This window comes from Plasmopara halstedii, assembly GCF_900000015.1.
Source record: "Plasmopara halstedii genome assembly, contig: Scaffold_526, whole genome shotgun sequence".
Lineage (NCBI taxonomy): Eukaryota > Oomycota > Peronosporomycetes > Peronosporales > Peronosporaceae > Plasmopara > Plasmopara halstedii.
Genome location: NW_020187446.1, coordinates 1145301 through 1172395, shown reverse-complemented (window position 1 = coordinate 1172395; position 27095 = coordinate 1145301). Strand labels below are relative to the sequence as shown.

Here is a 27095-nt window from a genome sequence, read left to right as displayed (position 1 = left end):
CCTTCACGCATTTTTGCGCTAACGACACTCGATGGGTCACCTCGACCAGCCGCTGGTTTATCAACGAGAAAAGGATCTCTAACAAAGCACATCCAAGACGGGCTACCTTCGAATAAGGCTGCGTTACAACCAGGTTGGAAATCGCGTCGTCAAGATGGTAGGGCTTGAGGAGCCTTACGTAGAACGTTGAATGGGTCCTGGGCCAGCTTGTCAGGCTGATACAGCAAGCATTTCCATGGCACGACACTACTCGGAATACACCGATAAAGCGAGGTGAAAGCTTCTAGTTTCCCAAACTTGAGACCCCATCGTCTGATAGGTTCTTAGAACGAAGTAGTACATAATCCTCAACAATACAATACGGTTTGTCTTGACGGTCTCGTCTATCTGCGTATTATTTTTGCAGATCCTATGCGTTAATCATTGCGTCTCGCACCCGTGTGATCCCATTCACAGGACCGATGACGAATGAGTCCAGAGCGTTCTCGTACTTGCGCTTAACATTCACATCATTGACTGTATTAATTTGAGAGGCAATCATTTGCCAAGCTTCCAAACTTGACACCACCAATCACACAAAGCGGTACATGCGGGTATCGTAAACCATTTTATACAAAATGGCTTAATTCCAGTGAATAAATGAACCGAATCGCTCATAGCAAACTCGACGAATGGCAACAACAAACGTCATTCTGCAGGGTTTTCCGAACCGAAGCTTCTACATCACCAACCACCAACCACTCGGTTGGCACATTCTTCTTGCCCATGAGTCTACCGATGTGAACTTACCAAGCGAGTGCCAAGAATGCGAAACAATTCTCTCCAAGAGCCTCTCGTGTATCCTTTATTTATCAGAGACGATGGCGTCTGGTAACTCGTGTGATCAATACACAATTTAGCCGAACCTCCGACATCGATGACATCGCTACATGGAGCCATGCGGACCATCATGCTGAGTCTTCCATTAAAGACGAGCACCCCATTGAAACCATCAGCATTCTCCGGAAGCCGAAGATTAAGTCGTTATCAAAGGACTCCCAACAGGCAGTAGGAATATGAAGACTCTACAGTGGCACTTGCGAGCGGTGAGCGTCCACGTGTTGTGCCACCCACTTGTACATGTGGAGTTTCTAAAATTGGGCACTGAAAGATTGGGAGATCTTCTCATGGCCAAAGTGACCGACCATCAGCGTATCATACGCCTGGTAAAATATCCTGTACTTCAAATTATCGTTGTGAGGAGCCACAATCTGAGGATTGTCATCAGGTGCAACTTCATAGTGAAGGAGACTGTTTTTCCATGCATAACGATACAATCTTGATTTCAAGCGACCAGGAAGCTTGTCATAGAATTTCATATAGCTCAATGACAGTGCTCTGATGATCAGATAAATTGAGAACAGCTTGATGGAAGCACCATTACTTTTTTTGCACGATGATACGAAGCCGTATAGCGTGGTTTGAGATGATTCTGAGATTGCAGTTGGTTGGGTATTATTGCAAAAAGACTCAGAAAGACACGATCGTGTCGTCTCCTTTCAATCGCGACAGCTGACGCCTGCATAAGAAAATTACCCTGTCCTTTGCCATTACTTGAAGGCACATTTATGTACCTTTTTTTACCCATTCACGACTAGGAGCTTTTTGCAATAAAATATGCTCTGGTGAAGTTTCGTGTTCAGCTCTTGGGTTCAACTCCGTCTATCGTCTACATAGACTACCCAAGCTTGCATTATGCACTTCAGTCACCTCAATTATCACAGCAAATGGCTCGCTGGTTATCCTTCTCCGCAGAATTAAAATTCACGGTCGCGTACAAGTCAAGGAAATTGAACATGCTGGCAGATGCATTGTCACGTCGTCCTAATTTCAAGCTAGCTCATCTCAGCTTTATCGGAACGATGGATTCGATATGATACGTCGAGCGGATTATGGGATGAACAGTGTGATAGTTCCTCACAATATATGACCCTTCCCATGGTACCGTCCTTCTACAGCAAGTTTAATAGTGGGCATTAGTCGCACGAGATGCGATGCAGGACATTGGCAAATCCAGTCCATTTCCTCAAATTCTTTTGATTTCGTGGCGTTGGCCACTCCACGATTGTCTTGAGTTTATCAAGATCTACACAAACACCATATTCACGAGCATAATAACTGAGATCCGTTACTTCGTCTGCACCGAAAAAGAATTCTGCAAGATCTGCTTGTAATATTTGTTTACGCATACATTCTAGCCACATGGAGATGCTCCAAATGCATGTTTGCGGTAGATCTGCCATCTTCGCCCGTCGAATGGACAAGAATATCGTTGAATCATATTCGTGCGAAGCGTCGCAGTGGTCGAAACATATGTGAGGCCAACCGATTGAACGTTGCTGGGCATTGGATGACTCCTGTGGTATTCCATTAGATACCGGACGGTGTACTAATAGTCGTCAAAGGGACGTCCTCCTCCCTCATCACGATTTAGAAATACTTATCGACCAGATTTAGTACAATTTTATGTGTACAAACGGACATCCGTCGAATAATGACATCCTTGCGCAAGATCAGTGTTTGCGCGAGAATTTTTTGCGCATTCAACATTTTATAGGTGTGAACGAAACGCCATGAATCATTTGGTTTACGGACACAAAACGTCGGTGCGCTGTGAGGTGCCAAACCGTCAGCGTGCGTTTGAACAAATACTCATCAAAAGAATCAATTTCTCACGCGACAGTGGCCACTATCGAAGCACTGCATGTTTCAAACCCGGTTCACGATCTATTTCGTGTTGAGCTCCACGTTCGGGTGGACGACCAAAGGTCGGATTCGTACGAAAAACGTCATAACTAGTAAATAATGAGGATCAGTTGGAACCTTAAAAAAACCGATTTTCTGCGTGATTCCACACGCTGTCCAATTCCTCGAGAACGAAATCATCCGTGGCACATTATGTAGTTCCGCTGAGCCGACCTTTGACTATACTAACACGACTTCCGCAACGACTTCACACTTGAGGTCGTGAAGGAAGTCATCATAAGTGAATTTCTCGAGCTGCACCAGCTCTTCCATCATCGACAACGGTGCCAAAAGAACATTCTCGGGTAACTTCACAACCAGTAGTTGCATCCACATTATGTGAATCAGCGTATTCGCATGCAATATTCCATCATGGGGAGTAGGAGGCTGGACTAACTCACCCGCGGACTCAACCGCATCCAAAGCAGGAGTATCAATATCGCGATCAGCAAATTTCGTTGATTTCTTCACATAAGTGTGCTCAACAAAATGACAGTTGGAAGCATCACCTTTATGGTCGGTTGTACCCACTGACCCACAATCCGACTCAACCACTGTATTGGTGGAAGTATTGGCATACCCAGTCATAGACGATTCCTTCGACATTCCATTACACAAATGGCGTCAACATTCTCTCGTCTAGAGGAAGGCTACAACCGGCATATCTCCCTCAGAAACTCTTTCGTTTGGAAAAATCCCCCATGACCACCAACTATGTATTCGTTTTTACATGGCCAGTACTGGGCACAACTTGATCTATCGACACACTTCCTGAGTGACTTCCGCTGTCCCTCATTTCGATTTCGTTCACTCAATACGACTTTATGCCTTCCTGAGTGGTTACTGCTGTATCTCAGTACAACTTCGTTTTTTTGCTATGTCAATTGCATGACATACACCAACGAAGCGTAGATCATTATCATCAGCATAAAAATGCCTAGCACTTGAGCACTTCATCTGGTGGATAGTGAAAGTGTGTTCATTACTCCCAAGAGTTCCACCTACGCCAGCTCCCAATCGTTTTCGATCGACAATCGATCCATGGCTCGTACTTCTCAATTCACGGCATATTTAATTTCAGCTCATACTGTTTGTCCATCTCTAGAGCTGTGGATACCTCCTTCGAGTTGAAGTCTTCAAACCTTTGTTGCAGACCAAGCATGGTTGGCCACCGCACCACCGGCCAACATCACTGAGATAAAGCCATTGCTTATATCTAGTGTATCCAAAAGCACTGATACGTTTCCAGCAACATTTTGCATCCGCGCATGTAACGCGACGCTCCGGAGTCAAACAAGACTTCTAACGGACGACCGTAACCCTACACGCTCGCTGTGACCATGAGGAGACCACCCCGACTCGTTCTGCTAACGAAGAACAGGAATCCTTCAAGGTCTAAACCCTCCTGAGTGATTCTACCACCAAACCCACAAGAGTTTATCATTGCCTCAGCAGACCACCCTACATCTACTGGGCATATGCGACTCTTAAACGCCTCGTTATATTGGTACCACGTGACTCGAGACCATTTCAACGAGAATTGTATTGAGAGGTACTTCTCTTACTTGGACAATCACGGCGGATGTGACCAAATTTTTGACATCCGTAACAGCGAATCCGCAGCCTACGAACAGACACCGTGTTAAAATACATTGGTTTTAAATTTCCAAAGGCAGTTGTCACTGCTTCCATCGGGTTGACCGATCGACTACATGCTTGGCGCTGACGGTAGTCCTCGCGCAATGCAGTCATAATTGCATATTCCAGAGTTGTCGGGCTCTGGTGGAAGTTTCAGTCTTAGAAAGACGATAAAGGGAGTCCCTCAATAAATACAGTGACCACCACTGCCATACTGACAAGAAGCGGAGCTTCTGTACATAATCGTACAATGTGACGCTGTCTTGACGGCATCAAAAAAACATCGACTGTCGAAAAACCACATTCATTGAAAGGAACTGACCCTTTTCAGGGCTTGTCACATAGCGAAGTAGCCAGAGCGATTGACGTCTCATATTACCACCCAATCCTTCACACGGCCATCCAAATGCGACATAGTAAAGGTCACTTGACTACGGTCATCACAAACTGAATCATCGAGATGGCGATGTCGCCTAAACGCACGATTTTCATCTTTGTTCACGTGAAAGCTTTTTATGTTTATTTTCACGGGACATTCCGTTTGTCACCACCACTTGTGAGAGAGGTGACGCAACTCGGGTTGGTATGTTCTGCGATAGAATCCTAATACTCCTTGCTCATACGCAGCAAGATTTGCTTAGCGCTGAGTTATCGCCTCTTGATCCATTTGGAGCATATCGGAGACCCGTGCTCTCCGATTTAAGCTCGCAGTTTCATTACACACTCCCATTGCGAGTGTGTTAGGAGCGAATATTACTCCCTGTTGATCCAAGGACGTCCACCGCCTGTGGCGACCTTATTATCATTTGACAAATCCATCGAAGTAGTCGGCGTTGGAATGACTACTAGTGCAATTAAGTGTAAAGCGGAATTTCCCGTCCGTGTATACACACTTTTTGAGGAAGGCTTAGGTCAGCTGAGTCGCCTCACCGCGAGTTGCTGGGCCGCTGACCTACGTAGAGAGGAGGAAAGGCAGACATTCAATATTATAGCCAATAGGCTTTACACTTTTCTAACCAGATAAGTACATTCAGTTCAGATTCAACAGTACTGAAAGGAGATATACAACAATACAGGGTATACAGTTGATGTCAGACACAAATTATGTGCCCCACTCTTCAATTGTGATGGTACCTTGCCCATTGCGCGAGCATGCGGACTAAATTTGAAGAGATCGTACCATACCGCATAGATCTGCTTGTTATTGAATGAGCTAACCCTCCTCTATCGTTTTAAACAAGCTATGATGGCAAATGACTTACTCATGCGCCTACACTCAAATTTCGCTCGAAATTTTGATGTAGATATCCGTACTGATATCTCGAGCTATGCATCTCAATGGCTAGATATACAGTCAGAATTAGTACATAAATTGGCAAGATTAGGTCTAAACAACTGCACGATCAGACGTCCGAATGACACGGGCTCATTAGACGCTCTCTGGGGCATAACCAGCCACTCCCAGGACATTGCCCTGACAGCTCAATCCACGCAGAAACAAACTACTTATCTCCAGGAAGATCTGATACTAAGCTTCAAATACGTCAAGGGTACTGAAAAAGGTATGCTGTTCAGCATCACCTTGCTAAAACTTGAAATTTGCCCCGAAATAGCGGCTACATTAAAAGTCTTTATACGCATGCACTATTTGCCGTAAGAAGTCTGGTCAACTCAAGTGTATCGCGCCACTTGCGAATCGAAATGTTTTCTGACACCAGAAATCGGCATCATGTGGGGCGATTCTTTAATTAATAAAATCCGAGTCGCTTTTACCGCTTAAAAAGAGCTTTCGTCGTATGGCGCAGTATTTGAGCCCAGCAACTAGGTCCACCTCACACCTCACTCCCTGATGTGAGAGCAGCACGCGGGACGATTTTTGCCATAACGACGTGCCGAACATACAAATTCATTTAAAAGGAGATCGTGAGAAGCTGCGCCATATTTGATTTACCATGTATTACATCTGTGCAAGTGCTGAGCCAGGCCAAATTGCATCCATAGGATCTCTGAACCAGGGATCCTGGCGAAAGCATGATGGTTTTGGATTTCGCGGGATCTGCCAGCAGGCCATGCATCAGAACAAAGTAAATTAGGTTGAAGAATTCATCGGCACCAGAGTAATAACGCAAATGCAATTATGATCTGAACAATACCGCAGCATAATTTAAAATGTGTTGATTATCGCCGAACGAGAAACGATCGCGCAGATACTCCCCAGCAACGAAGTACGTGTCCTTCTAAAACTCTGAATGCAGTATGAAGCACCGTAATGCATATCATGACTAGTACTCGGTACGGATATGAAAGTGATGCCACTGAAAAACGAAAGTTACGTGAGCCACATGATATGCTAGACTTACCCAATGCATAGCTATCATGTGCTAGTAAGCAAATATTACACTTTGTATCATTCTAGCCTGATCTTAGATACACAACTATAATTTGAGCAAGTGTGAAGACAAGGTACCCTAAGTAGGCTTGCTTGGACATCTTAGCGATCGGTGAACTCATTCTTTGTGCGCTGACTGAGGAAGTTTTAAGAGTGTTAGGCGTGCGGCACCCCTATTGCGCTACATTTCCATCTTTTCAGCGTCGTTAATTGCAGTTCTAATGATATGCAAATGTCTGAATAGTAATGTGAGTCTCAAATGCATCTACCAAGACATAAAGCAAATAAAACGAATGTTTCGCATACACCTTGTGCAGTCATTACCGAACATAGCTTGGTGTGCTAAAGTGCAGGTTAGTAATCAGAGGATGGGATCAAGCACTTGATATTTACAATTAGACGACATAAAGCCTTCAAGACAATAGATATTTAATTTGCAAATCGGATTGTCTATGAATCTGAACCTATGAGAGCTGTATTTTAGTCCCGTAAAGTAGAGCATTCAAACCAGCACTCGCATATTAATTTGTATCAGAACTGTGGATTTTGATATTTGACATCTTTCTTATCAAAATCTGATTATGGATGGAAGGAATCGAATTCAAAAATCCAAAAAACTATTTTGGCGAGAAATATAGCGGTGTAGAGTCATAGCCATACAAAACATCAAATATACTCACATCGAAGGAAAGCTTCTGAGGCTTCTTAATTGACCTCGACGTGATCAATTTGATCAGACACATTTGCCGCTCCACTCCTTAGCATTCATACATTACTATAAATTCAACTTGCACATGTTTCATTATAGGATAGTGTCATGTATGTCCGCTGCACTTATCAGTGATGGCTGATGGTTTCTATTAGGAATCTACACTAGTGATGAGACCGATGTGTCCATACCATCTGATTGATTGGCGCGAGTCAGTCTCTTTGTGTAAGCTTTCGACAAAGACTCCAAGTTCAAATTTCTCAAAGTCTCCCTCAAAATTCCCAAGGTCTCCTTTGTCAGATATATAAGTTTCGCGTTTGCATGTGAAGGCCTTCTATATATATGCTTTAGGTGCTCTAGCGGATTTGTCATGTAGCATTAAGAGTTTATCTCTTTGAAATTCAATTCTATTTGAAACTTTTCCTATGACTCCTTCTTTTAATCGCAAGCGCGTGTACCGAGTTAGCGCTACCACGGAAAGCTTCCAACTTCTGGTGGCACTTTCTATTAATTCCAATGGCCAAGTTGAAAGTCTGCATAGGCTGTTTGTGTAGCATGCGCTGACCTTTCAAGATTAAAATAGACAAAGGAAGAGATGAAGACGCCGAAAGGTTCAATGCTCGGAAAGATTGGAAAATTGTGAAAGCAGCACTTTCCATCCATGAGACCATGACTTCTTCACAGCCAGCCAGCAACCTCGTGATGACAGCAAAAATTCTCCTCTGAAACTCGGTACATCTCCGTATCGTCTTGAAGAGAACAAACCTTTAGCGAGATGGCTTTCTGATTTGGATTCAGCGATGCCGCGCGACTGCTCGTGGACCAAGTCTGACCTTGCGGGCCAAAGGAAGATTCGGACGAATGGAAAGCGCTTGATCAATCCAAGTCGCTCTTTCGATTTGAAAAACTTCAAGCTTAAGCTATAGAAGGCTTTCGGGCCTCCGCAGAGCACGTTTTGATATCGTGCTCGTCTTCAGGGTACACACGATCTAAACGCTACGGAAAACGAGCGCGATCTCTTCTCTTAAATGTCTCTAAGAAGCCGAGTGATGTCCAAACGCCTTTATAACATTCATCGCATGATTCAGAGACTGTCTGATCTGGTACAGCTGTTATATGAATATGCAAATACGATGGCCGAAGCTATCGAGCGTACGGCGCAAGAAGAATTGATCAGCGAGCTTATCGCTTGTTCAACAAGACAACAAGGATGACCGTATGATGGTCTGACACTGATGAACATTTCGCGCGTTGACTCGACCATCAACAGACAGCCACGTAATGACGAAAAAAATGTTTCCGCTTCGACAAGCCCGATTACACCGCGAGATATTGTACGGTTTCTGCTCTTGACTCTGCATGCGAAAAGCTCGTTTAAAGGGAGGCAAATGCCTGTAGTGCTTCCTTTCTGACCGAACGCATGTCGTTCGACTAACATCTATTTTATGCATTCTACCTAAGTGAAGACGTTGTGCAGGGTTCTACTGCCATCAATACCAGGCCGGACCTAGAACCAACACAACCTTCGCATGCTTTTCTTGCGAGTAGAGAAACACAGATATCGTAACTTTAGCGGTGGTTCCGTCACAATTATTATTATCCTTGTCTCCTCTACAGCCCCCAATCGCTTGATCAATCAATCTGCGGAGAATATGCGCCGGTAAATAGTATAATTTTCACTCTCATTTGTCTGAGCCGTATGTCTTATTGGGTCGAAGAACATGGGTGTGTTTCTAGTTTGCGTGCAATCATGATCTCTTGCAGGTCAACCATGAAGCGTTCGTTACCAACTTTTATACGTAGAATTTCACGCTGAATCGATTGGTGCAATCAGAATTTAAAAAAAACGCCTACAAGAAGAGTTAAAGGGATGCTCATAAAATTATTGAGATAGAAAGATCTGGAGGAGGAAGGTCAGAACCGATAAGATTCCAGTCACATCACCATTGAGCTAGGTTGGTCTGAAGTAGCAGGGGTGATCTCGCGATCTCGTCTGGTGCAGCATGTACACAGTTCATTTGGAGATGTTGTCTCGCTCGGTTGAAAATCTTGTTCTAGTGAGGTTTGTGCGATTATAATTGCTGCGTCGTATCAGACACAAAAGCTTTTGTTGCAGACTCAGAGCTGTCGTGTCACGCATCTCTTCCACTGCTCTCAGACCTGCTCGAATTTGATGAAGGGTGAAGACCTTCGATAACGTGCTGGTCAATATCACGAGTGGCATTAACAATAACAGCATACTATGATAGATACTCCGAGAAGCGACAATAGCCGTGTAGACCGGGCTGGTTCATAAACGATAGGGTAACTAAATGTACCAAGTGGACTACATCGCACTGAAGTTTAAAAGATTTGGGGTGACCGCTCAGCGGTTTACAGAAGTTTATTCGACTACAAAGCGAAACTTTGGCGGCTTTGCGGGCTTGCATCATCTGCGAAGCACTAATCAGGAGCTGACGAATGGCTTGTGTTTAAAATTATTTGGGCATCGATGCCTGTCTGTGCGCAGAGCAGGACCGACAGCACGTTGGGGTGGAGTAGACACCGTCTTTACTCTGGGATCCAGGGTCCGTCATATGTTGGCTCAATCAAAGTGCATGAGCGCTGTGCTCAACAACAAAAGAGAGGCAGACTGCAAAACGTTCCCTGTGTTCAAGTTTTTTAATAATCAGGCAAAGAATCGCGATGAACAGTTACGTCTCATAGACACCTTGGCGCCGATATACTAAGCTCTTTTGCAATAAAATGTGTTGGTGTCTGTTGGGTCGATATGAATACGATTTCTCATGTAGAACGGGGCCATTTTGGTAATGTGGAGACCAACTCACACAATCGGCGCAATTAAGCCTTGACGGAGCCCATGAGCGTCAGCGTGTAAGGGTTGTTCGTCGCAAGGTGTGCCTTAAAGTGCCACTATCCATGGCGTCGGCAATACTTACACCATCAAGTAGCTGCTGGAGATTACGCTTCGCTTCACCAGTCTCAATCTCGTTGATTATCTCTGAATACAATACTTCGAACCAAAATGGTTAATTTGTTAAGGAAATCATTAGATTTCACGTTGTTATCAAATCAAGCAAGGCTTCGATCTTTTGCGGCGCATAAGCATGGGATTCTTTTTCATCGAAACGTCGCTGGGCAGTAGTCAAACTTGATCCGAAAGGTGCTGAATTCGTCAACGTATTAACATGCTATAACTCCACCATGACGCTTCGACCAAAATCTCATCAGGATGGTGTCAAAAATTTCACTAGCACGAATATATTCGCCTTTGCGCTTACAGCTAATTTTAAGCACCACTATGAAACAAAATGCTGTTGCCAGCGGTGGTGTCAAGCGCTGCTGCGAATACGTAGGGCTGCGATGGCAACACGACTTGGGAACCTGCGAGCAGATCGCGTCGGGCGGTAAATTATTACTGAGCTTAAAGGAACGACCTACATTCACGGAATGCTCGCCCATACAGGTTGTTATTTACCGAATAAAGCTTCTCTTTACCAGTCCACCCGGATTATGCTAGATAATCTGTCACATCTATAGACGTAGCTTTTTTTAACACACGGGGTTTCAAAAATACGACACCCTTTTAGCGCTAATGTTCCTCACGATCATCAAACCGTAAATGTTACTGCTCTAGCTGTATAAGAAGTAAGATATATGAATCACCGAAGATTGCCACTACTAGCATCTTCTGTACCGATGATTCAACGCTTTTCTCTTGGGCTATCTGGTAAACATATTTCGAAGCTTAATCGTAACAAACGGATGCTTATGCCTCAAAATCGACAGACTACATTACTCAGAATCCCAGGCACCAAATCTCTTCGTTGTGAGCCTACCGACAATATGTTTGGTCAAGTTCCCATCGATATAATGCTTGACCTGTCTAATATACAATGGATTTCTCCAATGGTTTCACCGCGCTCGCATTCTGCAAGGTGTTCGCTGATTGCGTTGGTCATGATGCTCGCTTGGGATGGCGCTACACAGTGCACGTACCAATTTCACATCGTGGCGTAAGGCAACGGCAATACGCACTCAATTGTCTTACGCTCGCACATAGTTTCGAGCGCAACAAAAACACATTTTTTCATCCCCAATTAGTTTCCTTATTATTATTATATATTTTCGATGATGATCTGTTCGTACCCAGTATTGAAGCCCACTCAAGCCGTTAAAAGCTCAGTTTGCGACTCCAATTGATCGTTTGTCAACATAGGCCTAACCTTATTCGATCACGCCACGAATTGTGCTATTGTTGATTGTGCTACCGTCTTGAGGTTTTGAGATCTCTCGATTATGTTGATAGTCTGATGGGACATTGTGTTTTGCTTTGGTGAGATGTACTGTCTCAGTTGTAACAACAGGTCTGGGGTCTGAGATATATGATCGAGTGAAAATCGACAACGCGAATTCTTTCCTCTAACCTTATTAGACTATAAGATTAACTTGCTGATCTGGCTCCGCGCCGGAGCCTAAACTCCTTTTGATCTCACCCTCAGATCCTTAAGTCACTAAGCCTGTACATGGTGGATGAGTCCAGCGGAGCTACGCCAACATTTTGCATTGATCGGTGCCTTGGTAACTTCTTAGACGCTGAAGCATCATGACCAGATGCTAACGCGTATGCAAAAACCACATTGACAACTGACTCGTGTCAATAACAGTCCACCAGCTCCTCTTGCTTGTGTGAAAGGCACCAAGCCCCCTTAGAACCTCACCCAGTTCAGCGGCATGACATACAAGCACGGAAGCCAAGATCAAGGTGTTTGTGGGCCAGTCCAAGCACACATGTCGATAACAACTGCCGATTTATTGAGACATAAATTTTTGACTCACCTCCTGCCATCTGCCGGTGCGCATTTTCTTGCTTCTGCGCCATGCACGCACCGACATCATTTACTGCGTACGCACTAGGTTGAATGCACTATATATTGTGCGGCATTTGTTCTTTAGATGTGTCTCAGCAGCAGGGCCGTGCCCTGCCTTATCTACATTTTTTGTCACCTAGCCAAAGTTGTTTGTTGTCGGCCTTGGTCGCCCACCAACCAATACACATGGTCGGCTGGACCTACCTGCCGTGAAGGGGATCTATGGCATACCACACATTGCATCACGCTCCACTTACTGTGAACGTGTGCAATGATGGCCAAATTTGCCAACGTACACCTCTGGCATTGGCGACTGAGCTTCAGGTTGTCTACGGTAAGTTGAGTGTATATTTACGTGCTTGTGTGTAAGATGACGAGCAATAAACGTCACTACAGGCTGCAATCACCCAAATTCGATGGTCTCATTCGTACGGTAATTTTTTTTGGAGCCAACTCAGGGATCTTTCGCTGTGCGACTTTGGTAGTTGTCCAAAGTTCTACGATTATCTCACTTCCAGCTTATTTAACCACGTTCTGACGCAATATCGCACCCGAACAATCCTGTTGTAATATCTGTAGCTCTTTACATGAGTGTCCAGAGCATTTATACAGATGAATTTCAAACGGTAATTATATCGTGTCAAAAATCGAATGAGAAGGCGATTAAGGTCTGAGAGCAATTTGCCGCCTTGAGCCCTTTTTCTGATTTCTCAATTTCTCGCAAAGTCTCCAATCAAGACGCCCAAGATCGGATAAACCGCGCACTTCCCAAAGCCTTTGAAGCAGCTCCAACAATGATTTGCTACGCAAACAAGACGACAACTAGGACCGGTATCCTGACTACACGGTCATCACTAGAGCTCAGAAGGGTGACTGGCAAACCGAGTCTGATTTATGATCCGGTAGTCGCAGATGAGACCCCCATGGTTAAATGTCATCATTGATTAGTGCGACCAGATAGTGACTTCGCAGTTATCTCTGCACCAGGGTCAAAGACTAGAAAATCGTCGCCAGTGCCCGAAAGAGTGGCGGGTGATTCGAGCGTGACGTTTGCTGTTGAGGATGCGATCAGCAATTTATTGGACGGCGTGCCGACAACAAAACCAGGAGGCGGCAGCTACTTCCAAGTTGCTTGTCACGCCGGATCAAATTCCGGCTTTGAGTTGCGACATGGACCGTGCCTTTTGGCGTGAAATGACCAACGGCTATAGGAAAGACGCTCATCAAGCTGTCTCAATACAACATGGTCTCTAAAAATTAGAGAGCATTCTTTAAGACAACGTGGACTCTAAAAAATAGAGATCATTCTTTGCAAGGTACACAAAAGCTTTGTCGCGCGGCTTCGTCGGCAGCTAGTCGTGCCATGTATTATAGCAAGCAAATAACGAAGACGGCCGACGTGGTGGAAGCCCCCGGATTTTCACTAAAATAGTGCAGTCAGGGAAGAATCTTTTGCGGGCTAGATACTCGGTAAACTGACGCCATAGAGCGCTTGGTCCTGACAAGTCCTCAAAGTCATGCACCAAGCGGACTTTACGCTTTGATAGAACGAGATAAATACACTTCCACGGTTAAAGTACACATTACACGCTTGTTAGTCGGGCGTAGACCAAAGTTCAGAAGCACCTCATGATGAAGTACGATGAGTAGTAGTAGATACGTAATGAGAGTGACGACTGGAAGACGAATGTGCCTTTTACAAGCCCGCTTCAGTAAGCGGACATTCAATTAGAGCGTCGTCTCACACGCTTTTTGCAAATTACAAAGCATGAAGCGGTCATCGAGATAAGATTTCTAGTCCACCACTTTACAGTCTGCTTCTTTCATGAGACAACTTTCGGCTACCGACCCATGGTCATATTTATCTTGCTCACGTATATGTTCGGCTTCTTTGCACTATAAGGAAGCGGAGCGACGAGTGAGGTTCCCGCTTTTTTAAAAATGACAAAGGCTGAGGATGAGCCAGGTTGAAAGCGATCCCGACACTGGGGTAAACTTTCCAAAGCGGAATTTCTAGCTCTGATGAGGTTTCTGATTGAGATTACCCCTTTTCACAACAAGATGCTGGTGATAACACATATGTATTCGTCGACCAACAAAAAATTTCAAATTTTGGTCGTTGAGCAGTACCGGCGAAGATTGACCTTACCGCTATTGAAAATTAGTAAGATTTATTATGTTTGATGTAGCGCAAACATAGATCAGTATTTTAGGCGGTAAACACTGCATGTGTTGTTTGAAAAATCTACTTTAATAAGTTCTTATGTCCCACAACACATTCGAGTGCGCTCCGTCTCCCTGTAACGTTGGCATATTAATATTTTATAGAGTGATTCGCAGCTGAAGCATCGCCCATGCGCATCACCAACAAAATCCTTGGAATAAACCACTGGAATTACTGCAAATCAAAACCAGGTTAATATCAGCAAGTTGAATTTGATCGTAGCCCCTCGTCCACTTAGATTAAAACTGAAGCCAATTTGCGGCGGTATTTAGGGTCATAGTACCGCCGACAGCTGCGAGATGCTCTCAATCGCTTAGACTGCCCATATAGACCACAAGTCTTTATTTAATGGAGTGTTAACACTCTGCTGGAAATTAGCAGGCTAGCGAAAGGCACCGACATTTGCAACAAGGGCTTCGTCGGCTGACACATTCACACTCGCACTCATTTGTTTTTATCCAATTATATATATTGGCTGCCAATACATTCACTTACTGAGCAGTATAACTTCTCTCCAGAAGTGGCCATCCGGAGTGATGACATCAGGATTCAGTACTAAAGCTATCATGAGGCACCACTACATACTGAGTGTTATGTGGTTTAGCGATGTAACACAGCAAGCCGCAAAAAGGCATAGCGGTGCAGGAATGCAAACCGCGCGCTTCGATAACGCGACATCTAAGATTTCAAATGCCTTTTGTCTAAAAAATTCAGCAACGCTGCATATGTTTCAACTGAAACGTACGCTGTAGGTATCGCCATATTTGTCTACGCCAGCATCTTAACATGCGTCAATTCATGCGTGGCACGAATGCGCACCCACCACCGCATCAAGACAATCCATACCTTCAAGGTAATTTGCAAATAACGTTATTTATCAACCGCTCTCTGTGAAAGATATGATGTACAATATCACTATGCGCAGCGAAGCATGTATGTATAGATCACAAACGGCTTAGAGCCAGGCAGGTGCACCTTGATCTTGACAAGGTATACTTCACTGCAATAAGACCTCGTGTATGAGCTGAATAGTTTTTCTCACAAACTTCCATCTCGCAATATGTTAACCGCGATTACGCATTCATTCTTATCGGCATCTGCTTGTGGTAAAATGCAGCCTCTTGGACTGGCCGAAGGTCTCGGACGATGTGGAATGGCCGATCAGGATTCGGAACAGCAAGAATCGAGGCAAGCATGAAGCTTTTTTCGCCGACTATCGGTCACCTCAATTTGGCATCCCAATATTCTTTGCTTTCTTTGAGGAGGTTGGTAAGGGGTCGTGGTGAGTCGGCATAGTTTGCACTGTGCACGTACAGGTAGTTGACCAGACCATGTCTCTCAATCGATTCTATATAGACAGCATTATTGGCCAATCTACAATTGCCTTTTTTCGTGTTGGTTATGTTCGTAGGTCATGCTTTGTAGTAAATCAGCTCGGAAAAGAGATCTTGCTGGCCTTAAAATCGCGCTCGTCAATCATTGGCGAATAGCTTAGTTCAAGGCGCATTCTCGCTAGCGCTTAGTGTGGCTCTCTTTGTCCGACTTCTCGTTTTCCTCACCACTATGGACGAATATATCGTCGAAATCCTAAACCGTGAGCCATATACCCATGATGCGATTTGAGCACTGTATCACCAGACGATTAACCGTCGTTGGGGCATAAGGCAGTCTCTGTGTCATAATAAGGTAGCCCCAGGCATTCCGTTCAAAGTAATTATAATACTGGGAAGGGTATCGCTTTGTCTAATCGTCATTTAAATTATTCATCAAGCGAGGTCAACGGTACAGAACAAGCGCAGCCGATCATGCTTTTCGTCAGCACTTTTTTAAATATTTAGTATTTGTGCCAGAATCTTCACTGGAGCCAGCTTTATTATACGCATGCATACTTTGCCACTTTCCTGGAACCTATCTGGCCCAGAATTCCAGCCCTGGGATATGGTATTTAAATTCTCCATCAGACTAGCCTTGTTTTCCCATGATAGAAAGCGTCAATGACGTCACACCGCTCCTTGGCTAAGGCTTTTGTTGTGTCACGCCTATTTTTACGAACGGAGTCAATACCTTGATATATTACCCATCCGGGAGTAACACGTGTGGTTGATCTTTCTTCACTTAGTCGTGGTATTATTCACTCAAGGATAGAAAAAATACTCATGATCTTTGACGAAAGCTGTCCCATTCTTCGCATGAAGTGCTTACGATATCTTAGATAGTAACCTTTCCAAGATGGAAGACAACTTCAGCCTCTTCTTCTTCTAACCGTGCCATTTCTGCGACTTCACTCTCTTCCAGATAATTCACAAATGTTATTAGGACAATATCGCGAGGCTGTGATAGCAGTCTCACAACCCCTGAGCTATCCCCGGCACCATTCAGGAGTTAAAAATAAATTTCGTCATCTGAAGCATCGATGCTACACACAGTGGACACGTCACCCGGCAGTGTATACTCAGCTATAACGTCACATCGAGATAAGGATAACCGTCTTTCACATTATTAAGGCTTAGCTCTTCTACTCGCGATTTACAGCCGCGCATCGAATTTATGCTCGAGTCAAAGTGAGCTGACTTTTGCCTCCTAACAGAGGTGGATACATGATTTATCAAAGCTTCATCATATAGTCGTAGCCTTCCAGCCACGCCGTACTAAGATGATAGCGTTCCAGCAACGCCATATCTAAGATGAATACTATAAAAACATCAGTTTTAAGGACAAGACAACATTTCACGCTATTAAATTCCTCAAACCTCACTTAAAGGGTGACAAGAATCTCCCACACTTTAACAAGAGCCCCATTGAACGACGTACGGATATCGTAGCCACTGTTAGCATTTTCAATGCCTCAGCGTACTACTGTTAAATGTTCAACGGTCTGGCGCCAATATAATTGCACTACGCTACATAATCAATTAGGATTTTTTTCGCGTAATCTTGTGTACTTAACCCTTGCATATTTGGTACAATTGTATCAATATCCGTAGACACCGGAGTATCGGTATTTATTTAGATTTTGGAACTCAGAAAAGAAGCACATAATTCGCTAAGAAAAAACAGGCTTGTTATGAGCAATGGTAATACTCGTCTAGCAATGGAGATATGTGGATATGGTTAGCTGAAACGTAATATTAGAATGGACTCTGTCAAGTCGTAGACCTCGATACGAGATATGTCCCTAATAATACGTATAAAATAAGTATTAGCTCAGATGTATGTATGCTCTTTTGGAGTAGCATCGAGTCCGACCCTTTATAGGAGTGTTGCTTGTTTTGGGCAGAGTACTCACGAGTTCAACGGGTTTGCTGTGGTAACACTCACAGATGTTAATTTTGTACCATCTAACATGATCCGAGAACCTTCAACGTAAAAAGTTAAAGTCAGCTTTCAGGACTCAATATATTCAAGATTAATGCAGATCAAATCAATATTGAATATTTGTTACATCTTTCATGATTCTATTATTGTTTTTGTTAGACGTGCGGTCATCTTTATAATTACCAATATAATCGGTACTAATGATTACTCAAAAATGCAAACAGGTTTCGTACAATTGTACAGTATCGACTGGATACAATTAAAAGTGTAAAGTGGAAATACGCAATACAGAAAAGTATCGTGGCGACCGGAAGATGTGCTGTGATACTAGCCTGCGTTGCTAGCTTCATTAAATGCAAATAACGGCTTTCGAAAGGAGCGACACATTAATGCAACGAGCATAACCATACTAAGCGAAGAGTGATGAGTGCCAACCAATGCAGTCTAGTACTACCAAAGCTTTATGTATTGATCATCACCAGAGAGGGCAAAATCGATGACATATGTATATTGAGAGACTAGCACGACAGTGGTGTGTCCGGACACAAAACGTTGCGAATGCAAAACCTTGTATAATGCTTGTAGTCAGCGCGTTAGCCTGGTAAGGACCAGCAGATATTACTTTTGCGTTGCGTCGACGACGTTTCTGCTTGTACGAATTTGATCAGTTGCTGCTAATTATGACCCCTCCTGAAGCTTTATGATCTCGCTACAAAGTCGCAGCGCTTTCATACAGATCGCCGTTACTGATCTCATTCCCGCACCAACTACTGCATCTTTTCGTACGTTTCCATAGTGAGAGTCGTCTTGATTCGATCAGCGAAATGTCACTGATTGGCCAATACATTCTATCATTCATCACAGAACCTTCTGCGGTGGTACGACAGAAACACTTCACCAAACAAACGGAGCTTAACGCGTTTAGTTTAGCAAATACTTTCTTCAGCGAAATTCTTTTAGTCGAAGGCAGCTTGCCTTAAAATATTTGAGTTGGTTCGATTTATAGCTCATTGCGATGGTGACAGACGAGTCTGCTTCTCGTTTGTTCCTCGAAACTTCATGACGATAAAGCACTCGCAGTGAAGCGATTGAGCAGGCGCTTACTGTACTTGAAAGTTCAAGGATTTAGCAAAAGTTGCCAAATGCTATACCCCAAAATCATGTAAAGCTCTTTCAGGATTGCAAATTAATTTTACATATTATGAGCTCACTTATCAAAACAATAGATAAAACAGCAGTATATGGATTGGCTTATCTGATTGCGAGCAACTTGTTCAGAAAGAAAGCTAAAGTCGAAACCAACATTATTAAATTTGACTCAGTAATAATATAGAAAGCTGTGATAGGTGGGTGTTACATGGATGCCTGTTGACTCGATTTATCCAAAATTACTCATCAATTTTAGACAGAACTTATAAGCTGTCTATTCATAAATAGATTCGTAATAATCTTAACGTTAAAGTCTTGGTACGTGAGTTTTTTAATGGCAACAAATGTTGTAATTTTTCTGGCGAGTTTTATCGAAAAACAACCGGGATGGGTTGGATAAAGAGGGGGTAGCACTCATTTCATTGATGCTGAGGCATAATGGGAAGTGTCACACCGACTTTCGGGTCTATACGAGAAAATCAGCTTGTATATTGCATGATTGACTAGTATGTGTGCATAGTCTGCTTGTAAGGACTTTGGCACTCCCTGAAGAGTAAAACGTGTAAGAACACTTCTTAAGACTATATATTCCTCAAAGATTCTACCAGTCTACTGAATCAAGAAATTTCCGAGCCATAGTTGGGGGATGTCACGTCTACAGGTTCACAAGAAAGGCGTCATCAGAGCTTTTCTTTGTAGATGATTCGCCCGCTAACAGTGTGGCATTTGCGAGGAAGTTGCATCGTCGACGGCAAGCTCAGCTTGCTCAACGAACCAACAGACAGCACTCCTGGCAGCACTGCTGGCAGGACTCATACTTACAATCGACTCCAGCTGAGCGCACGAGCCTGATAGCGACAATGGTGTTTAACCAATTATCGAAGATGGTCCAATTGCAGTGGCAGCACTTGCGCAACGCACTTGACGCCAAAGGTCACGAACATCGCATGCACCAGCGTTTGGAAAAGAAGCAGGCTAAGCAAAAGCGCAAAGCGACACGGCGAGCCATGCGAGAGGCCCGCCGTGCGAAGCGCAAGGAGCGTCACAAGCTGCTCTCTCCGACTATCATTGACGAGCATGCGAATGACGTTTTTTCATCATCATCTGATCATGGCATTGAATCGAATAGTACACCTGAGACGTGCAGTAAGGACTCAGCGCACTTTGCTGAAGCCCTTCTGGCAGACGATGGTGCTGTTTTCATTATGAATGACACAACTGGGGGACAACCGGACAGATTGCAATCAAATATCGGAGTAAGCACTTTCTCTAAAGAGACGGTGGAGTCAAAAGTAACGGTCTATGCAGTCGCTACCGTGCCTAAAATTCCTATTGAGATTACACTTGAAGTGAAGCCACAGCTGGATCAAAAGCAATGCAATTTTTACGATTCCCTGGGCGGCTACAGTACTGTGGATGAGGAAGAAGATGAGCTACGTGAGTTGCGGACACGCAGCCATCGAGAGAGTGATGCCGAGCTTGACGTCCACAACGGAAGTGCAACTGTCTTACCTACTGCAAAGAAGGATTTACATCCTAGCATACATGAAAAGCAACCCGGAGACAATATTGTTGGATCGGGTTCGTCCCCAGTAACAGCAGAGTCATCTTTGGAAATGTTCAGTACTAGGTCGCTAAAAAGCTTGTTTGAGACCGAGCACATAGACGAATTAATCAATTTGGAACTCATCGACGAGTATAGAACATTCGATAAGGAAACCTCGCGCAGTTTTTCCGTCGCCGACAACGAATACGATGGGCTTCGTGCACTTTCAAGTAAAATTTCTGTTGCGATGAATCAAAGCAGTGACGTTGGGACGATCAGTGATTTAAATCGAAGGGCCACGCCCTCATCGAAAATGCAAGAGCTTGAAGTGAGTTTTGACAGTAGAGTAGAGACTGTCCCCAACACAAACGAGTTTCTCAACGTTAATTTGAGTGCTGAGTACTCAAAATCTTCATTTGCCATGGTAAAAAATGGCCTTATACAGGCATCAACCACGCTACCTCGACTTTTGAGCAAAGAGGTGTATGGTGCAATTGAGCCACCTCGTCAGCACTTAAATGGAAATATCTTCAATGTCAAGACGGAAAGCGAGCCGAGTGTCTCTGAGGCCGTGGTAAAGATGACAGAGAAGAATGCTTCGCAGCCCGTCGCGTTTTTAGAAAAGGAGATGATTGCTGGCGATTTTGGAATGCCAGATAAAGGTGCGTTTTGAGAACGAAGAAGTCTCCTTTTGCTTGTACAACTCTTACAAAAAAATGGTGTTACCTCAGCAGCGATACACGAGTACGCCAGTTCTATCTATGAAAGCCTTTGCGCTCGTGAACATCGATACCACGTCACTGAAAACATTTTCGCCAAGCAACAAAGCGTGCGGCCCAAAATGCGCGCAGTACTTGTGGATTGGCTCGTCGAAGTCCATCAGCGATTTGAACTCGAGACGCAGACACTTTTTCTTACGGTTAATTACATTGACCGATATCTGGCTCAAATTTCAGTACAATCACAGCGTTTTCAGCTTGTTGGAGTTGCAGCTCTACTGATCGCATCCAAGTTCGAGGAAATTTATCCGTGCGATATGGATGATCTACTGTATATCTGCGAGCGGTCTTATGCCAAGGATGACCTGGTTGATTGTGAGAGGAGCCTGCTGAACGTATTAAATTTTAATTTGGCAGTACCAAGTGTAAGCAGTTTTCTTGGCTACTATTTATCGTACTTTGATGAGGAAGACGAGCTCATCGGTCAGCTGGCTAGCTACTTCGCTGAGCGTTCGTTGATGGACTTTACCTTTGGAGCCACATACGAACCTTCCATTATTGCTAGTTCGTGTTTGCTAGTAGCCCACTGCTACGCCAAGGGTCAGGCACCTAGCCTTGTTTGGAGTTCTCGCCTCGAAGATCTCACTGGCTACGCAGCCGAGTCAATCACCCCGTGCACGCGAGATTTGTGGTTGATTTTGACTCAACCTTGCGAACTTGTGGCTGTTGCGACAAAATACAGCACTAAAGAGTTTGGCGAGGTCGCTCATTTGCCCCTGGAAAATCTCAAAGCGGTGTTTGACTGACCTCTGTTCAACTACATTAACATTGTATATAAGTATTGGTTTGACTTTTAGATTGCAGGTGCACAAATAGAAGTTTTGCACTTGATTGTACCATTTCACACGATCTGTCTATATTAAGTAGAATCAGTCCTGCCGGCACTCCGGCAAACACCTGAAATAGAAGCCTGCAGTTCCTGTGCTGTTTGTAATAGTGAGAAAAAATTGAGATCAGTTTTTTCTCAGTAGGATGGCGGCCAGCCAAAACTGCAGCATGCAACGGCCACACATGTATTTATTCTGCTGACATGTTTCGAACATTCGCAAATATTTTTGTCCACTTTTAGTCACCAATACATAGCGCCCACCGAGCAAAATATTTTGTTTTCTTTCGAGGTTGCAACCCAGTTGCCTCATTTAGAAGTTATTAGTATATATATTACATTAAGAAGTTTATCATTTCTTATAAAGTCGTTTAGTGTCTTGAACTAGAGGTCTTCATCATGTGGAAGCACAACATGCTGAGTGTCATGTGGGTCAGCGCTGTAATCAAGCTAGCCTTAGGATAAAGGATAGCGGTGCACGTGTGCAACCGCGAGATGCGATGAAGTGACATGTGGTTCATAAACTCCTTTTTTTCCAAAGCTTTCAGTATTGTGACTCATGGTGCGTCTGATCCGTATGCTAGACCTTTCGCCTTGTCATTAGACGACGTCCCATCTTGAGAAGCAAAATTCATAATAAGGCGATGCAAAAACCATATGAAGATGCCCCAGCTTGTAGACTATACTCGGCAATGAAAGATGCTCACCTTGCCATTCTCTGTGATGGATGTGGTGACAAAATCGCTGTTTCCAAGGACGCTTGATTCGTATAAAAATATATAGTGGCGTAGATCCAAGCAGGTTCATCCTGAACTAACTTCATCACAAGTCATTTCATGTGGTAAACAGAATGTTATAACTTTGCCGCTTTAAGCTTATGAGACTCAAACGCTCACACGCGTAAATTTTCATCGTCCAACATGAAGGAAAGCACAACCTGATACAAAAGCTGAAGTGTAGCAGACTACATGAATTAGCTGATTTCAATTGGGCACGCATGAGACTATCTATCACAGCCTTGGAAGTTGGCTATTTCCCCCGCACTACTACTTGACATTCCTTTTAATGAGAATGAAGTTGGGTTGAGGTCAATCCACGACGGCATAGTTTGCACTATACCTGTGCGAAGATTTGACCTGGCCAAGCCACTTCCCAAAATTTAAAGTCAAATGGCATCAATGTAGAGTCCGAGGCACCCGGTAAATTATAGACTGAATGAGTGGTTTACAAAAGGAAACTATCCTATGCCAAATATTATGCTGCTGGATTGTTTGTGGTAATCATGCAGTAGACATGAACGTTCTCTACTTACATAATGTCTTGTTTTTTATCTTAGTTCTTGTTCTTGTTCATTTCCTTGTTCTTAATCTGATTTTCTCACAAGTATCATAAGCATACTGGCAATCTGTTGAGTGTTTATTTACCGTGAAGCATTAATGCATCTATTAAATGACTGCTACGGTTTCGTTAAGCTAGCAATATAAAAAAACCGCCACACTTTATCTTCTCAGATTCTGCCCAAAGACCATCCTGCCCAATGGCACAACCTCAAGATGAGACCCGAGCACTGCTCTCTAATGTGATTCTCCCATTCGGTTTTCTTTCGCCTGTTTAACTATATTCAAACATATCATCGATATAGATTTAAGCACAGCCACGGTGTGGCCTGAACTGATACGTCACCAGAAATTTGAACGTTGCTGGTGTATTGGACAGTTGCAAGGGCATCATGAGCTACCGGGGCATCCCGCCGAGGACTCACTAAAGTGAGAGGCATTTCGCTGTCATCACATGAGGTTTAAAATAATTCATCATCAGTTTAAGAGCGCAGAAAAAAGTACATCCGACCATGCTGCTCCGTAGTACGTTCTGTTGGAGAAATCCATTTTTGTTCGACACCATGGCAGTATCGAGCTTTTTGAGGCATGTCACTTTCCGCTCGCATTTCTGTCACATAAATTCGACCCCGAAAAGCGAAAATGTTCACTCCCAGCAAACCCACTTCGTGTTTTGCACGGAAGGCAGGAAACCTTCGACAAGAAGTTTATTTTATGATGCAATTCCCCATCCGGGGTTGGAATGCGTGGTGGGTCTCGTGTAATCAGGACGCAGTATTTATTTTACAAAGGTCTACAATAATCCGCAGAGTTTAAGAGGATACCTGCTTCTTTCTTGCACTCAATGCTCTACGACTGTCTTCAACGATAGACTCAAACCTGACGAATGAGGATAGCAGCTTTCTCGGTTCCCACCATACAAATTCGGTGACTTCACTATCTTGCACGCCATTCACATAATTCCCTGTGACAATTCTTGGGACTATTCTTCTATGTCGTAAAGTTCTCTTGCAGAAGTCTGTGAGGAGAGACTTTCAATCATAAGGACTACCCTGCTCACTTCAATCACGAATAAAAAACATTTTCGCCACTAACCGTGAAACCAAACTGCTCCGCACGGTATAGAACATGATTTTAAAATTAAGGTTGCTCTTCCGACCATTGCCATGGCATAATACTTGGTGAAAAAGATTACTACCTACTTGCCCACAGTGTGTGGTGGTACATCCCTCATGTACTTTCATGCACTTAATATTGTATGATACACCTGGTAATCCACCACTATACAAAAACGTGGAAGTCCAGGTGAGTTCACTATGAATGGATTCAAAAGAAAGTGTTTTTTTTCGTAGAGAGATCAGGAGTAAAATCTGTGCTGATAGTCGGAACCATCAGACTGACTAAGGGCGCCGAACTTTGTGCTGATGGTTTTTCCGTGATCTGGATATGCCTCAAGCTACGCAATGCGATTGCGAATTCGAGATCTAGATCATCTCAGAATTGGACGCACACCACGACTCTTAGATAGAGTCGACTTGCCTCCACAATCAAGAGAGCACACAAGAGCAAGATGGCCTACTTTCAAGATAATAGCTCGATTGGCGGGGATATCAAGGGAATTAGAAAAAATCTCTCAAATGGGAATAGTTGTGGAAGTTTGAGGCTCCATTTTGGCAAGTTTTACCTGATATCATGACTGCTTACGACCTGGCACACCCTTCGTTTTTATCTATTTTCGAGTTCAGGCTCGAAGTCTGTCGCAGCTAGCGCTACACTAAAAATTGGGGGTAGCCTTGAAACAAAAACACCATTAGTTACTAGCGGATACAGCTGTTTCGTGGAGTTGGGTGGGTAGGAGAATAAAAAGAAGGGAAGCTGGATGTGTTGTTAAGTCAGCTCACAACCCGCGTCGTCTTTTGACTTTACAAAGTCGAGAATGAGTCAATGCCTTAGACGACCCATCGAGTCGCTGAAAAACCTTTGGATTGACAAGTCGGGGTGTTGGTGATTTTCTCATACAGTGCGCAAACTGAATGTGAAGCTCATCAGCATTGTCGCCAACTTTTAGTTTCATTTCTATGGACTTACCAATTAAAAGAGAGCGCAGTTCATAGCGGTCTCTCGAACACAACACACACGCTTGTTCGAAGAGAAAGCGATTTCCGATATGGAGAGGGGTATAGGGCACGAGACTCCCGATTCTTTCTTTTATTTTATTTTTGATGATGATGATTTTACCATCATCAAAGATGGGTCTAAGAGGGTTTAATGTATGCCGTCAGGTTGGCAGAGCCTAGAAAAGACGAAACCAATCGGGCGTTCGATGACTGGGCCATTCGGACTGGAGCGCGAAATTATGACACTGTTATTGACTGCGATATCAAGACCGGCTGAGTAGAAAATAATGACGAGCCTATGCTTCTTGTCAAAGAGATACGTACAAGCGGATTTATGTCGAGTCAATTAGGTTCATACCGCAACGACGAAACAGATGGAAGTCTACGTTATGCAAAATGACGATGCTGCTATTTTGAAACTGAGCGAAATTTTTCACGCCGTGAACAGCACATCAGCCACAAAAAGGTGACTGTTGAGCCATATGGCGCACTCGATGTAAATACTTCGATGAATCGCAACGATTTTAATTTGTTCGCTGGACTGCTACATAAATATGATGCGAGCTTCGAAGTTGATGAAAGCATTGTATCTATATGGTTGAACCACCTTAAGCACGTCATATAAAGCAACGATGAATCGGCGTGTTCGTATTTTGTTGAAATACTTCAAGTATATTCTAATAAACCCGATGGAGAAAACCGGAACAGTGATCATAGTCAAGGGAAGACAAGGAAGCGAAACAGAAGCCGCTTTTGATATTTTCAATCGATACGTTATCGGCCCAATCTGTCATTCACGACCCCACGTATAGATCTGATTACAGGAAGATTCAATATCATTCGCCAGTCGATGAATATGTGCGTTTTAGATGAGGCTGTGGATAACTCTGATCGATCGGTGATGAACGTATTCCAAAAGCCTGATTACCTCAGATGAGGTCCAAATTGAATATAAAGGAAAAGAGCCAATCACCTTGAATGACTTCGGCAACTATGTTGTTATCTTGAATAATGATTTTGCATCGTTCATTGAAGAATCCGATCGACGATCATTGACAAACAATGATATGATGTAGACAGTACTTTGACAAATACTGAAAAACTCTGGATAATATTCCACTGGCTGGTCAATAATGTTGCTATCAATGATGATTGGCATCCGCAGGACACTCCCATCACTTCATATAAGCAAACACTGAAGCACTCACAGGCATCAACTCCGATCAAATTCTTATTACATACAATGGAGGTGTTGAAAGAAAATAATGATGACGAAACGCGCGAAGTCGAGATGAAGAGCGAGCTGTTCCCTCAACTCCTTACATTCTGCGAAAGTCAGGATTACAAGAAGATGTCCATGAGATCGTTCAGTATTATTGTCAATCCATACATGCATAATCGCAAAACTAAT

At 43.7% G+C, this 27095-nt stretch overlaps 5 protein-coding genes across 5 annotated transcripts; 4 read left to right on the top strand and 1 right to left on the bottom strand.

Annotated features, from left to right (window-relative positions):
• Nucleotides 1-2964: 2964 nt before the first annotated feature.
• On the bottom strand, nucleotides 2965-3390 carry PHALS_11278 (uncharacterized protein; the record flags this gene model as incomplete). The annotated part of the gene is made up of 1 exon (XM_024726846.1): nucleotides 2965-3390. One exon carries the CDS (start codon nucleotides 3388-3390, stop codon nucleotides 2965-2967), a length of 426 nt encoding a protein of 141 aa, XP_024577482.1.
• A 6442-nt stretch (nucleotides 3391-9832) lies between these two features.
• Nucleotides 9833-10249, top strand: PHALS_11277 (uncharacterized protein; the record flags this gene model as incomplete). The annotated part of the gene is made up of 1 exon (XM_024726845.1): nucleotides 9833-10249. The coding sequence occupies one exon, from the start codon at nucleotides 9833-9835 to the stop codon at nucleotides 10247-10249; it is 417 nt and encodes a 138-aa protein (XP_024577481.1).
• A 970-nt stretch (nucleotides 10250-11219) lies between these two features.
• PHALS_11276 (uncharacterized protein) lies at nucleotides 11220-11540 on the top strand (the record flags this gene model as incomplete). Its single annotated transcript, XM_024726844.1, has 1 exon — nucleotides 11220-11540. The coding sequence occupies one exon, from the start codon at nucleotides 11220-11222 to the stop codon at nucleotides 11538-11540; it is 321 nt and encodes a 106-aa protein (XP_024577480.1).
• Nucleotides 11541-19939: 8399 nt separating this feature from the next.
• PHALS_11275 (cyclin a1) lies at nucleotides 19940-22150 on the top strand (the record flags this gene model as incomplete). Its single annotated transcript, XM_024726843.1, has 2 exons — nucleotides 19940-21287; nucleotides 21360-22150. 2 exons carry the CDS (start codon nucleotides 19940-19942, stop codon nucleotides 22148-22150), a joined length of 2139 nt encoding a protein of 712 aa, XP_024577479.1.
• A 4166-nt stretch (nucleotides 22151-26316) lies between these two features.
• PHALS_11274 (uncharacterized protein) lies at nucleotides 26317-26557 on the top strand (the record flags this gene model as incomplete). Its single annotated transcript, XM_024726842.1, has 2 exons — nucleotides 26317-26328; nucleotides 26402-26557. 2 exons carry the CDS (start codon nucleotides 26317-26319, stop codon nucleotides 26555-26557), a joined length of 168 nt encoding a protein of 55 aa, XP_024577478.1.
• Nucleotides 26558-27095: the final 538 nt, after the last annotated feature.